Below are 14,394 nucleotides of genomic sequence, written 5' to 3' on the forward strand. Positions count from 1 at the left end.
GGTTGCACTTAGAGTTATGGTGACAACGACATCTAAGATCATAAACACAGACTTTTTGGCAACCGTCAGCCGAGTTGTTTTATACTCGAACCTCAAGGGTTACCGGTACGTGGAAATGATTTGATGGAGAAAATTTTAGATATAGGTGAAGAATGGTTGGGTGTTTCACATTGGTCATGGTGAAAATGACCTTTGATCATTAACATTTGATGCGAAGACTCCTATTAAGACTGGTATATGTCTCAATATAAAAGAGTCTATCACTCGCATATGAAACATCCGTCAATTCCTTGTGAAAGTAGTGTAAAGTGTAATGACCGTCAATTCCTTTCTACTTTCAAGTTTCTTCTCCTTGCTCAGAATATTTCGATACATACTCATTGAGTCTCATCTTCTCCTGAATTCACTTTTCAAGACAAATGAAATTTTTTGAGATAAACATAAAAAGTAAAAGTACACTTAGCACACTAAGAAATAAAAATAAAACTAATTAATTTTTGAATTTTTTTTTTGTTTTTGTTTTTTTTTAATTCTCCCCCTAAATTTGTGCATATAAGAAAATATGAACAAATTTAACCAAAAACAAAAGTAAAATACAAAATGTAATTTTTTTTTTAATTTTTGATTTTTCTAATTTTTTGTAATTTGATTTCTCCCCCTTAAATTAAGCACGGGGAAGAAATAAAATAATTGCGCAAAATTAAAAGAATTTTGTCTTTGAAACGAATCATTTTAAGAAAAACTCAGGAGCATCGAAAGAATTCAAACCGAAAGTCAGCAATTGAAGACGCAAGCAGCAACGAATTCAGCCTTAGCTGTGTTTCAATCTTGGAACAGATCCAAAAATTCTTCACATCATTAATCACAAACCCCATTTGTGATCCTTTCCTTTCTTCCTTTCCCACAAAGGACACATACTCTCACTTGAAGTTCTGAGTGTTGTACAATTGAGAGATGTCCCCTACCATGTGCTTGGAACAGCTACTATCAACAAACCGGAGTCTGATGATATTCCTCCACAGTCGCTCCAGCACAAAGTGCGGGATTAGTTGGTCTTTGGAACCCAGTCCATTTTGAAACTGGGTTGACATTTTGTCACACCCCCAAACCAGAACGGCGGAAACGTTCGGGGGCGGAGGACGTCATGCTCAGTATCATAACCATAGTGAAGAAAGTAAACACAACCATCATAAATATAATTTAAAAGGTTACATCGTTTCAAAAGTACATGTTTCCAAATAAATTACATATGATGTCAAAATATAGCAAAAGAATCTACGCTTTAGCGTCTTGACTTCAGAAATCTTGTGATTACCTGTTTTACCGATTACCTGAGAATACAAGTTGTTTTGGAAGAGTATCATCATAAAGCTGGTGAGTTCATAAGCAATTTATAAATGAGAAATGAATGATGTTCCTTTTTGTTTGTTACAAGTTTGTTTCCAGAAAATCCAATATTTTCTTAAGGGTTGTTATAGTCTTAACTGAACCAAGACTTAGTGTATGTAAGTAAATCGTCATACTTGTGTATGTGTGGTTTTATATTTAAATAAAACTCCTTAAATCCCCGTGAACTGTGCGTTTTGTTAATATCCCATGTGAGATGTTATAACCATACTAAACTCGAAGACCTCGTACTCGAAGTTCTTCAGGCGTCAGAATGTTATGACACTTGTCACCCCAGACCTGGCGGTCTAGCTGTTGCAAGCAGCTTAGGTGCGGGTTTGTCAGACCCAATATAGATCTATACACAACTATCACGCTCTCCCTTCATGAGATTCTGATTATAACTACAGGACTTTACTGTGGTACTTAAGAGTACCCCGAAGGAGAATGTCTCACAAATTTATTTATTAACAAGTTCATGTAGTGTGTAATGAAATACTTGTTTTGTAAGTCGATTGAGTTATTGTTTTCTTTGTCAAACGAAGTGCTCAAACTATACCTATTATAGTTTATCAAAAGTGTTGTGTGTTTGAATGAAACCTTGTTATGAATGTCTTTGTATTTCCATAAAATGACATTTAAAATACTAAGTGTAAATCGTACACACCTTGCTCAGCATGTTACAAGGTGTGAATAACTCTTAAACATGTATTTGACAGTTTTACCCTTAACTGTCACTGTTTTAGAATATTTATAGAAAATCATCGTAAGTCGAAAACTGAATCCGTAAACTCTGAGTATTTGGAAAAAGAGTCTACTGTATCCATAAATTTTCCTATAATTTTTGGTGGTCTCAAACCAGGGTGAAAATGTTCATCTTCACAATCTGGTCTGACTTTAATGCTGCAGTGATAGGCAGTTTCGTAAAAATCACCATAAATTGTAGAAAAATCGTATGGAGGTGTGCAAGTAGTCATTTTAAAGGTATAAACCTGAACTATAAGCATATTAAACAGTTTTGAAAAATATTAAGTTTAAGTTGGGTAAAACAGTTCGTGAACAGGTCACAACGTTTGTGTTGTAAGCTGTCAAGTTAAGTTTCAAATATGTTTTGTTGTTTTAACTTGTATTCCCCCCTGAAAACTAAAGAAAACGGGAAAATATAGGGGTATGAACTCACCTTGAGTGATTTCTAAAAGAGTGGAGGGTTGAAGTCGAGGACTATCAAGTCAAGAACACTTGATGAACACGTGGAAGCTTGGATGACCCTAAGAACGATTTTTGGTGTTAAGATATGAGTCGATGATCCAAGAGTGTTATGAAATTATGGAATAACACTTGAGTTTAGATGGAATACTTACCAAAAAGTGCAGTAGTAGCTGAAGAACACTTTCACAAAGTAGTGGGAAGTAGAGAGAAAATGAGGCTCTTTTGGTGTTTTGAGAAGTGTAAGTGTTTGAAATGATCAAGTAAGCCAAGAAATCCTCCAAGGATTTCTATATATATTGAAGGTTGCTGGAGCAACTTGTGAGTTTGAAGTGATGTTTGCCTTGATTTGTGTGATGTGGATAATGTTGGCTAATGAGAGGATGACACATGGAGGCAAGTGGGCACACTTGACCCACTTGTGGGGTAGAATACTTCTCTTATTATAAAATAATGATTTTAATTAATAAATCCTTGAGAATTAAATAAAATATGAGTTTTGGGGGTTTAAAATGGTAAAAATATGAATTTGGTGAAAAAATCCCGTCAAAAACGTCAAAAAGGGGCTTAGGAAGCGAAAGTAGTCGAAAACCGGGCATTATGGACCGAACCTGCGAGGTTCGGCTCTTGGAAGTGCTGAGGACCGAAAGTAGAGCAGGAACCGAGAGAAGGGAGTAGGGACCGAAGGTGAGGTCTCGGTCCGAAATGTGAGGGAGGCGAAATAAGCTGAGCCCTCGGTCTATTTCGGTTGTAGGAGGCTCGGTCCGAGATGGTGGGTTCGCTTCTGACAAGCTCGCTTCTGACAAGTTCGGCTCTGAGAGGGTTCGGTTCTAATAGAAGGGTTCAGCCCTAAGAGGTTCGGTTCCTAAGAGGTTCGGTTCCTAAGAAGGGTTTAAGCCCTAATTAGCTTTTTTTCGATATAACTCTCCGTTTCAAGCGGTTTTTGGCCAAGTTAAGGGTCGGGATGACTAAAAAAAGTTGAGAGAGATTTTGAGAGAGATTTGGGAGAGATTTTACATACTTGGAGAGATTTCACATACTTGGAGAGATTTAGGAGAGATTTCACATACTTGGAGAGATTTGGGAGAAATTTCACATACTTGGAAAGATTTAGGAGAGATTTCACATACTTGGAGAGATTTGGGAGAGATTTCACATACTTGGAGAGATTTGGGAGAGATTTCACATACTTGGAGAGATTTGGGAGAGATTTAATCTTAGCCATTATTATCGTATAATCTCGTAATGCAAGGTTCGTGAACCCCGTTATGCTTCGTTTATGATTGTTTTAAGTCCCCGAAAGGGTCCTTAGTCGTGTTTTGATGCGTTTAACTCCCTTTTTAGGGTTTTTACATGGCTAAACACATAGATTCTTCGAGACACTTGAATTCTTGACATACAAATGCACATTTTTTTTATACATAGAATAACTTTTAGCATACAAGTACTAATTAAGTTTGACCGGTTTGACTTGTTGACTTTGACTTTGACTTGAATTTGATGGTTGTCACATTATCCCCCCATTAGAAGGAATTTCGTCCCGAAATTTGCATTTTGAGTAGGACTTCAAGGGTTGGGGAATAGATGTGGGTACTTTTGTTTCATTTGGTCATCACGTTCCCAAGTAAATTTGGGTCCTCGCTTGGCGTTCCATCGGACCTTTACGATGGGAATGCGGCTTTGTTTCGTCGATTTGACCTCCCGGTCCATGATTTCAAAGGGTATCAGTTTTTAATGGTGAGTTTGTTTAATTCACGGTAGTCAATGCACATGCGGAAGATCCGTCCTTCTTCTTGACGAACAAAACCGGTGCTCCCCAAGGCGAGAAGCTTGGTCTAATGAAGCCCTTGCTCAGCAGTTCGTTCAGTTGACTGGACAGTTCCTGCATTTCAGCCGGGGCTAGGCGATATGGCGACTTAGCTACGGGGGTAGCTCCAGGAATTAAGTCGATTCGAACTTTGACTTGTCGAGCAGGGGGCACTCCTGGAAGGTCTTCTGGGAATACATCAGGGAAATCACAGACCTCCGGAATGGCCTTGATGTCTTTCACTCCTTGTTCCTTATCTACGACGTGGGCTAGGAAGGCGTGGTACTCCATGCAGAGATACTTTTGAGCCTTGACACAGGAGATGATCTGAAAGTTTGAGCTAGGTTTGTCGCCATAGACAACGAGAGTTTCGCCACTCGGCAGATTAAGGCGAACGGCCTTTTCGTGACATAGGATTTCAGCATGGTGAGGGCATAACCAATCTATGCGAATGATAACATCAAAACTTTTTATGGTGACCGGCATAAGGTCGATTTGGAAAGAGTGATTGTTTAAGGTGAGGGTACACCCGGTGTAAATGTCGTTAGTGTTCTCTGTTTTTCCATTAGCCATTTTGATATGTGTATTTTTATACATTATATCTTAATATTTTAGCCTTTATTATTCTCTTTAAGAACTAAAAGGTACTTATAATGCTTTGAATTATGATTTGCAGCTATTAGTTGTCGATAGAGCGGAAAAGAAAAGATTGGAGCGGAAATCGGGCTTAGAAGCAAAAAGAAAGAAAATGCTGAAGACTGCTATTATGCCCAACGTAGTTAAAGTTACGCCCAACGTACTGGGTATTTATCCAGACTTCCTAATCGCGGATGGATTCCTACTACTCCCAGCGTAAACCGACTTACGCCCAGCGTACGTAAGTCGGTTCCAAGGGTTATAAAAAGCGATTATCAGCTAACCAGAAGGGGAATTCCGACTTCTAACCTATTTTTAGTCGACAATTAACTTCTGTTAAGCCGTTTTGAGGGTCTAAGAGGCGGCCGGAAGGCCGTTAAGCTGACGGGAGCGGAGATCGGAAGGATTAGAGAGCGGATACGTGTCGGTAATCATGTGGTTTGATAACGTGACCATGCTTAGCATTCCACTGTGATACTATTATGTTTTTGCTTTCTGGATTTGGTGTTAAAACCATTTACTTTGAGTTTATGATTAAATAAAACCTTGATTATTGGATTAATTGCTATATTGGATTGTTTGATTCATGTTTAATTTATCTTGCCAAGCTTGTTAAAAGATCCTTACGTGTTAATGATAATTATTTGCTGTTAATTGTCAAGTAAATTGAGTTGAATGAACATCTGCTTGATTGCTTGTCTCTTATGATTTTGATGACCATCAAGATTATATGTCTAGGAATAACGAATGTGAAACTAGGATTAACTAGGAAATAAGTAAGTTAACGTGTGAGCCTTGTGTGATAAACCATCAACAAGAGGTTTAATTGAATTAGTAATTTGATTAACTATTATTACAAGTCTTGCTTGATATGAACTGAACACTAGGAAGCATGTTAGTTTAATCAACTGATCACTGTTTGAATTGACTTGTTTGCTAAAGGATTAGTAATAGTGAACGCGAATCTAATCATTTTAGGAATCGGTGAACATGAATAAATGAATTTGTGTATGCAATTGTCTATGCTTTTAAGGTGTAATTTATCTAAACCAAAGTACCTGAAGAGATTTGTTTTCCTGTTAGTTTATCGAGATTTGCTAATTAGTTGTTCGTTTGAGATTTGATAAACCTTTTCTTTACTGCTTTTGTGTGTTTTGTGTAACCTATAATCAAATATTTTAAATTAATTCACTACCGTTCCCCTTGTGTTCGACACCCTTACTTATCAAATCTATACTATACTCAATCGGGTTCACTGCCTGTAAGGTGTGGTTTAGATTCGATAAATTAGGACTTATAAATAAAAAACCAGTGCATTAAGTATTCACATCAAGTTTTTGGCGCCGTTGCCGGGGAAATGAGCATTGTTCAAAAGAAAAGTTTTAGACACAAATGCATGCGGTGCGGTCTTGGCATAATGGCTGAGTTTGAAATGGATTGTTTTGTGCGATATTGGTAAAATAAAAGTAAGTTTGTGAATTAAAGTTACGCCCAGCGTACTGGGTATTTATCCAGATTTCCTCATCGCGGATGGATTCCTACTACGCCCAGCGTAAACCGACTTACGCCCAGCGTACGTAAGTCGGTTCCAAGGGTTATAAAAAGCGATTATCAGCTAACCAGAAGGAAAATTCCGACTTCTACCCTATTTTTAGTCGACAATTAACTTTTGTTAAGCCGTTTTGAGGGTCTAAGAGGCGGCCGGAAGGCCGTTAAGCTGACGGGAGCGGAGATCGGAAGGATTAGAGAGCGGATACGTGTCGGTAATCATGTGGTTTGATAACGTGACCATGCTTAGCATTCCACTGTGATACTATTATGTTTTTGCTTTCTGATTTTGGTGTTAAAACCATTTACTTTGAGTTTATGATTAAATAAAACCTTGATTATTGGATTAATTGCTATATTGGATTGTTTGATTCATGTTTAATTTATCTTGCCAAGCTTGTTAAAAGATCCTTACGTGTTAATGATAATTATTTGCTGTTAATTGTCAAGTAAATTGAGTTGTATGAACATCTACTTGATTGCTTGTCTCTTATGATTTTGATGATCATCAAGATTATATGTCTAGGAATAACGAATGTGAAACTATGATTAACTAGGAAATAAGTAAGTTAACGTGTGAGCCTTGTGTGATAAACCATCAACAAGAGGTTTAATTGAATTAGTAATTTGATTAACTATTATTACAAGTCTTGCTTGATACGAACTGAACACTAGGAAGCATGTTAGTTTAATCAACTGATCACTGTTTGAATTGACTTGTTTGCTAAAGGATTAGTAATAGTGAACGCGAATCTAATCATTTTAGGAATCGGTGAACATGAATAAATGAATTTGTGTATGCAATTGTCTATGCTTTTAAGGTGTAATTTATCTAAACCAAAGTACCTGAAGAGATTTGTTTTTCTGTTAGTTTATCGAGATTTGCTAATTAGTTGTTCGTTTGAGATTTGATAAACCTTTTCTTTACTGCTTTTGTGTGTTTTGTGTAACCTATAATCAAATATTTTAAATTAATTCACTACCGTTCCCCTTGTGTTCGACACCCTTACTTATCAAATCTATACTATACTCGATCGGGTTCACTGCCTGTAAGGTGTGGTTTAGATGCGATAAATTAGGACTTATAAATAAAAAACCAGTGCATTAAGTATTCACATCAAAGGGGTTCACCAAGTGACCCCTTCACATTTTTCATAATGGTATTTTAAAATCTTAAAACATGAATTCGTTCCCTTATAATGCAACAAAGTATCACGAAGTACCATTTAAACCAAAATTGATAAGTTCATTGGGCTACAGTAACAATACCCTATAATATAAAATCAAATTGTTTTTAAATAGGCATGCACACACTTAGCCTAATACACATAACACACAAATGTCCATGGTTTGCATTGATTTACAAGTTACAAATTGAAGTAGGTTGGTGAAAACATAACCAATTTATTGACTCCAATGCTTAAAATGCGAGATCTTTATCAACATATGTAGATTGACATGTCTGTAAAATTCTCACACAAATATGTATAACCTTTTTCATGTTCAATTTTGTCCCGTTGAAATCCACAAAATTTAACGTGAATTCGTGGATCCTTTTATGTTAATACTCACCGCTTGAGAACTTCACGTGGGAAGTCTAATGTTCTCGAATATTTGTGGATATATGCGACGTGGACGCTTGTGCAATCCCTTGTAAATTCACTTGCATGATTTTTTTTCTGGAAACGGCAAACGAATTAAGTGGAAGCCTACTCGCAATATTTCAACGAGCACCCCGAGTTCGAGCTCCTTTACAGGGGAACCCAGCCCCCGTAGGGATTTCCACGGAAAAATTCCCCACATATGGCACAAGAGGTAGTTTAAGGGAATTGAACTCCCAACCTCACGCCTCACATGGATATAAAACCTGGTGCATCAACCCAACTAAGTTGGACATCACTTGCACTTACATGATTACATTCTAACTCATTCCTCCGAGTTTGTAAGCTACTATAATCTATTTATCTTATAGTCATAAGATATGGTTATTGGGGTTTATCAAAACCTATGGTTATTATATCCAACCCCCCACCCCTCCTCCAATTTGATATGTATTAAAAGATCCTATGATGAATCTTTAATAAAACTCTTCTAGTATGTTCATTTTGTAACATATATTTGCGGAAACCGGATAAAAGGTGTAATATAACTTATAAAAATGATTTTTAACTCAGGTAAATCTATTTCTAATGTTTTTGTTATATAATATATAAATTTTAACCGATTAAATTTACGATGCTTAGTGCCTAACATACACACTGTGACACCGGTAGTCTGGTACACCTAACACCTAGAAGTTTCATTCTATAATTTCTACCAAATTTGACAAACCAATTCTTCTTTTGACTTTTCTTTGGGAGGCGAAAACAAATAAATGCGTAGTTTGTTTTTGGAGTTTTTTCATATTAATTCAAAGATTTTAAATCATGAAATATTTTGTTTTTCTTTTTATACATCAACAATATATTTTGAAGTCAATTCCTATTCTAAGAATATTTTGTTTTTTTTTAAATAATGGATATGTTTTATTTTTAAGTATTTTATAATGTTGTTTTTTAAGATTCTATTTGACAGGCTAGCTAAAAAGAATTAGCTTTTAACTAAAAAGCTAATTGATTTTAAAAACTAACGGAAGCAATCCTACTGGGTAAAAACTTATGTTATATGTCAAATATAAAATAATATAAAAAATATATTTAATATAATCAAACTTAACCTATATCCCGCTAAAAATAATATAACAAAAACTTATCTGCATTTTAAGTAATTACTTGTATATTGTAAAACTTTGTTTCATTAACATTGTTATACCCAAATTTAATCATACTAAGAGGTTGCTTTGGTGGTCTTTTAATGAAACTATTCGTATGTCATCTCTGAATCGGTTAAAATTAGTCAATTTTGTTCAGCTTCTGAACAACTATGAACAAATCAAAAACCTTAGAAGTACCTCTAAACGATTAAACAATCTTACAATTTTTTAATCATTAATAGGTTGAAACATTTCAATTAACATTCAACACGCTTCACCAAGCAACCTCTTGAAAGTTTTTTTTGTTGTCATGATAGTCATTGTATGTTATTAGAACGTTTTAAATAAAATTAAAAACTAACTTATACATATAGATTTGAAAAACTTACGAAAAAAATTATAAACATATCAATAAGTTATCTCAAACAATTAAAAAATAATAAAAATAATAATAGCTTATTAACCATTTTAATGACCACATAAAAACACTATATTGAAATAATGATCAAAGATAAGAGTTATGTATCAAACATAATTTAAGTCATATCCAACGAATCTATGACGCGGTGGTCGATTGGTAAACATTTGATAGTTTTGGAGGATTAAGTTGGTGGTCTAGATTAAGGCGATGGTGTGGAGGAATGTACGAAGCGGTGGAAGGAACAGAATTCGAGACAAGCGAACGAGAGAGAAGCAAGCGGAAAAAAAGCTGAGAGGGGTAAATGTTCAAACAGGTTACGACCATATCTTCCCTAATAAATGAAAATAATTTTAACACTTGTCAATCTATCATTAATTTTGACACTTGTCATTTTTTGATATTTTTTAAATAAATAATATCCACACGTCAATTTATGAGTTTTTTTAAAATTTTTAAAATTAAAAAACCACATAATACTTTTACTTATACTTATATATGTAAAGTATTGAATGTAATAAATATGATATTAAATTGTAATTAATATGTTTTTTTATTCTTTATTTCAAAATTTTATTTTAAAAAATACTTATTGTTTAAATTTTAATATTTAATTTTTTTAATCAACCCATATAATATATGGGTCTTATACGTAGTTAATTAAATAAAAAAAAAAGTCCAATAGAAATGGATCACTAGTCTTTATATATATATATATATATATATATATATATATATATATATATATATATATATATATATATATATATATATATATCAATCAGACATTAAAAATAAAAAATAAAATTCTTTACAATACAAATGAAAATTTGATTTTCTATATCTACTAAATCCAGAATTAATGGTCATTTTGCATTTTTCTTGATTAATTTGAATATTTTTTAATTAATTTTGAGAAAAAAAAATCATCTGTTTTTATTACTTAAATGATTATTATCTAACTAGAATGAAACACATTCATTACTACTTGAAGAAAAAAAAAACCTCATATTGTTACTCATATAAACAGAAAACCGCGATTTATATATTTTTTTAAATAAAAATAGAGCGATTTCTTTCTTTTGTGAAGATAACTCCAAAACCCCATCATCAAAATCTTTATGTTTCCTCCCTTATCTATAACTCCAAAATCTTCTTGAAAAACAAGCCAATTTTTCAAGAACAAAGACCTTTAAGAATTTTGCGATTAAGATCAAAACACACCATGTTTTCCGACCTCCGCCATCAACCACCACCACCACCGCCTCACTTCGCCGTCACCCATCACCTCGTCTCTACCTCCGAGGAAGCTGACAGCAAAAAAGAATTTAACACCACCAATGATGATGCATCCATTGAGGTGGTCCGGCGCCCTAGAGGTCGTCCACCCGGCTCCAAAAACAAACCAAGACCACCTGTTTTCGTTACTCGAGAACCCGACACCGCTATGTCGCCATACGTATTGGAGGTTTCCGATGGATCGGATATCGTTGCGTCCATCACAGGATTATGCAATCATCGGACAACCGGTCTTTGCGTGTTATCCGGTTCCGGAACCGTTTCCAACGTCTCCTTCCAACAACCCGCCTCCACCACCACCGCCATAACCTTCCACGGCCGTTTCGATTTGCTGTCGATCTCCGCCACCATACTTCCGTCGCCTGTCACTACCAGCAGCTTCGGAGGGAGCGAAGGAATAACAGGTTCGATCAATCGATCACCGCTAAAATATTCGAAAACAATTGTTTTACATTCTAATTTGTAGTTGATTATCGTAGACTTTCTGTCTCGGTTTCCCGCTACTAGATTTGCCGTATCATTAGCCGGTCCACAAGGGCAGACGATTGGTGGAAACGTCAGTGGACCGCTTATAGCCGCCGGAACAGTTTACATCATAGCGGCGTCGTTCAACAGCCCACTCTACCACCGGTTACCGATGGAAGAAGACGATCATGTTCGAAGTTCTAGCGGTGGGTCTGCTTCTGCAGCAAGAGAGCAATCTCCAGGTTCCGGTGGAGGAGATAGTGGAAGGCATCATGCGGAACGGTCATCGGCGGTAGATTCATTATCGATTTATGGCTGCCACCAGCCATCTGACGGCATTTGGACACCTACACCACGGCAAGCCTCGCGTCACTCGGCACTTTTTTAAAGAATTTACCTCGATCTCTGGCCGGAGATCGTTAGGGGGTCTTCGTGACCATTAATTCCTTCATGTTTGCTCTTTAGGTTCCCCACCCCCCTAAAAGTAGAAAATATATATTTCTAGTTTTGTTGATAATTTGACTAATTTTACCTTTTTTTACTAATAGGTGTTTTTAGAAGTGGCATTATATATACTTGGAAACAAGAATGTAGTTTGTCATTTAAGCTAAGTGCAACCAAAATATCCCCCGGAAACAAACTGGAATCATAACCGATTAGGAACCAAATATGTAAGTCAATTAGGTTTTTGGTTCCTCTAGATCCATTCATTCAGTGCTTGTTTTTTCGGTTTTGGACCACGACAACTAGGAGTGACCAAATGGACCCTACCAACTAGGAAGGATTAAAATACTCCTTGTAACCAAACCATAAAACGGAACCGATGAGTAATTTGTTTCAATTTTCGGTTTCTCCATATCTATAAAATTTGATTCTTGTTTTTTTTCGGTTCGGTCTGCTTTCGTAACTGAGTTCACCTTAGTCTAAGGGGTTGCTTGTTTTTAAGAAAACTCACTTCTGATCACTTTTGGTTGCGTCACGCAGCATATGTGTAACACTTTGTCTTTCGCAGTTGTTTGTTTTTTTAAGATTTCTGACTTAAAAATCATTGTGTGTGTGCTGCGTGATGCATCATTGGACCATCTTCTTCAAACCACTTCCCACATTACTTTAAGATATACTATTCAAAATAGATTTTTTTTTTTTAAAATTCCAACATGTTTATTATTTTAATAATATTATAAAGGATGTTATAAACAATTCGAGTATATTTTACATAATTTCAAAGTATTTGGTAAATTTTTTATATATTTTTTTTGTGTTACATTGTCTATAACAAAATATTAATAAATTATAAAGTTAATCATTAAAATTATCAAATTTAATAAACCTAACCGGAAAAATAACTATCGTCTTCGAAAATTTAACAAAATGAACATGTTGTTCGCTAAATTAACAATATTACTTATTTTTATTTAGAAAATATTATGTTTTTATATAAACGTATTTAAAAATCATATCATCAATTTTTATATTTGATTTGGATATGATTAAACTAAATACAATTTTTATTTAGAATTATTTTGAATTATTGTATGGTTAATTTCAGTTTATTGCAACAGCATGTAGACGTTAAAAAACAAACAGACTGTTTATTACAGGCTGCAGCCATTAGGTCTACCTTTTCTGTTGCAAAAGGGTTGTAGATATGGTTCGCAAAACACTACAATAAAAAAGACTTACGACCATACATTTCAAAGCCTACAAAATGTGACCGTATCCTAAGGTCATATTTATTTTTTTCGTCAAAAGTGTGATCGTATGTCGTGACACCATAGGTGTCTTACGATCACATTGAAATTCATCATTTAACTGTGGCTATAATCTACCTTTCAGTCACATATAACGTGAGATAAGTTGGTGTTAACCATGGTTACTTTATATTTGATGTGGCTATTGTTTACCCTTTAGTCACATTTTTTTATGTTAAATCATGACGTATGATATCATTTAGTCACAAAAACAAAACTTTTAAAGAAAATAACGTGACCATTAGTTGGGTATTAGTGATACATAATTGTGAAAAGCATCACTGAATATTACTTATAGCAACACTTGTTTTCTAAATGAATTGGTCATTTGATACCATTTAGTGACATTCATTTACGGTAAAGCGTGACATATGAAATCATTTAGTCACATGAACAAATAACATAACGAAAAAAATGTGACCATTGTTTGCTTTTCGTCATACATATTTGTTAAAACCATCATTGAATAGTACGTATAGCAACACCTTTTTCTAACTCATGTGGTTAGTAGTTACCCTTTAGTGACATTTATTTACGTTATACTGTGACATATGATATCATTTAGCCACATAAAGAAATGAATGTGACCATTAGTTGTTTTTCGTCATACATATTTGTTAAAACCATCGTTGAATAGTACGTATAGCAACACATTTTTTTGTAATTGATGTGGCTATTTGTTACCTTTAGCAACATTTTTATATGTTCAACTGTGACATATGATATCATTTAGCCACATAAAGAAAAAAATGTGACCATTGTTTGCATTTGGTGATACATAATTGTTAATACCATCGTATTTTATCTAATTTGTGTGGCTATTTGTTACCCTTTAGCCACATTTTATTTTGTAATCATCGTCCTAAGTATCATTCGGTCACATTTCTGAATGGAAGGCGACTATATTAAAATGTTGCAAATAGATATTATGGAAGTAAACAAGAATAAAAGAAAATAATATTGGCCATAAAGATTTATTGAGAAAAAGCTTATGATCGCACCAAATGGAGTTTGATCTTCCATTATCATTAATCCAAATTAAATAGTATACATAAATGTTGTAATCAAAATATATCTACCATGTATACAAACAAAAATTAAATATAACTCATAAACTAAAAAGAAG

General features: G+C 34.6%; 1 protein-coding gene across 1 annotated transcript; it reads left to right on the forward strand.

Moving 5' to 3' along the window:
• The first annotated feature begins 10,831 nt into the window (after positions 1-10,831).
• LOC145118670 (AT-hook motif nuclear-localized protein 28-like) lies at positions 10,832-12,403 on the forward strand. The gene is made up of 2 exons (XM_079054364.1): positions 10,832-11,456; positions 11,532-12,403. The coding sequence occupies exons 1-2, from the start codon at positions 10,979-10,981 to the stop codon at positions 11,903-11,905; spliced, it is 852 nt and encodes a 283-aa protein (XP_078910490.1). The 5' UTR covers positions 10,832-10,978; the 3' UTR covers positions 11,906-12,403.
• The last annotated feature ends 1,991 nt before the right edge of the window (positions 12,404-14,394 follow it).

Source organism: Lactuca virosa, chromosome 6 (assembly GCF_052849685.1).
Source record: "Lactuca virosa cultivar CGN04683 chromosome 6, Lactuca_virosa_CGN04683_v6, whole genome shotgun sequence".
NCBI classification, from domain to species: domain Eukaryota; kingdom Viridiplantae; phylum Streptophyta; class Magnoliopsida; order Asterales; family Asteraceae; genus Lactuca; species Lactuca virosa.

Bases quoted from the DNA above. Each gene is read 5' to 3' on its own strand.
- LOC145118670 (XM_079054364.1), top strand. From the start codon at position 10,979: ATGTTTTCCGACCTCCGCCATCAACCACCACCACCACCGCCTCACTTC. The intron at 11,457-11,531 runs GTTCGATCAATC...TGATTATCGTAG, and splicing joins AGGGAGCGAAGGAATAACAG to ACTTTCTGTCTCGGTTTCCC.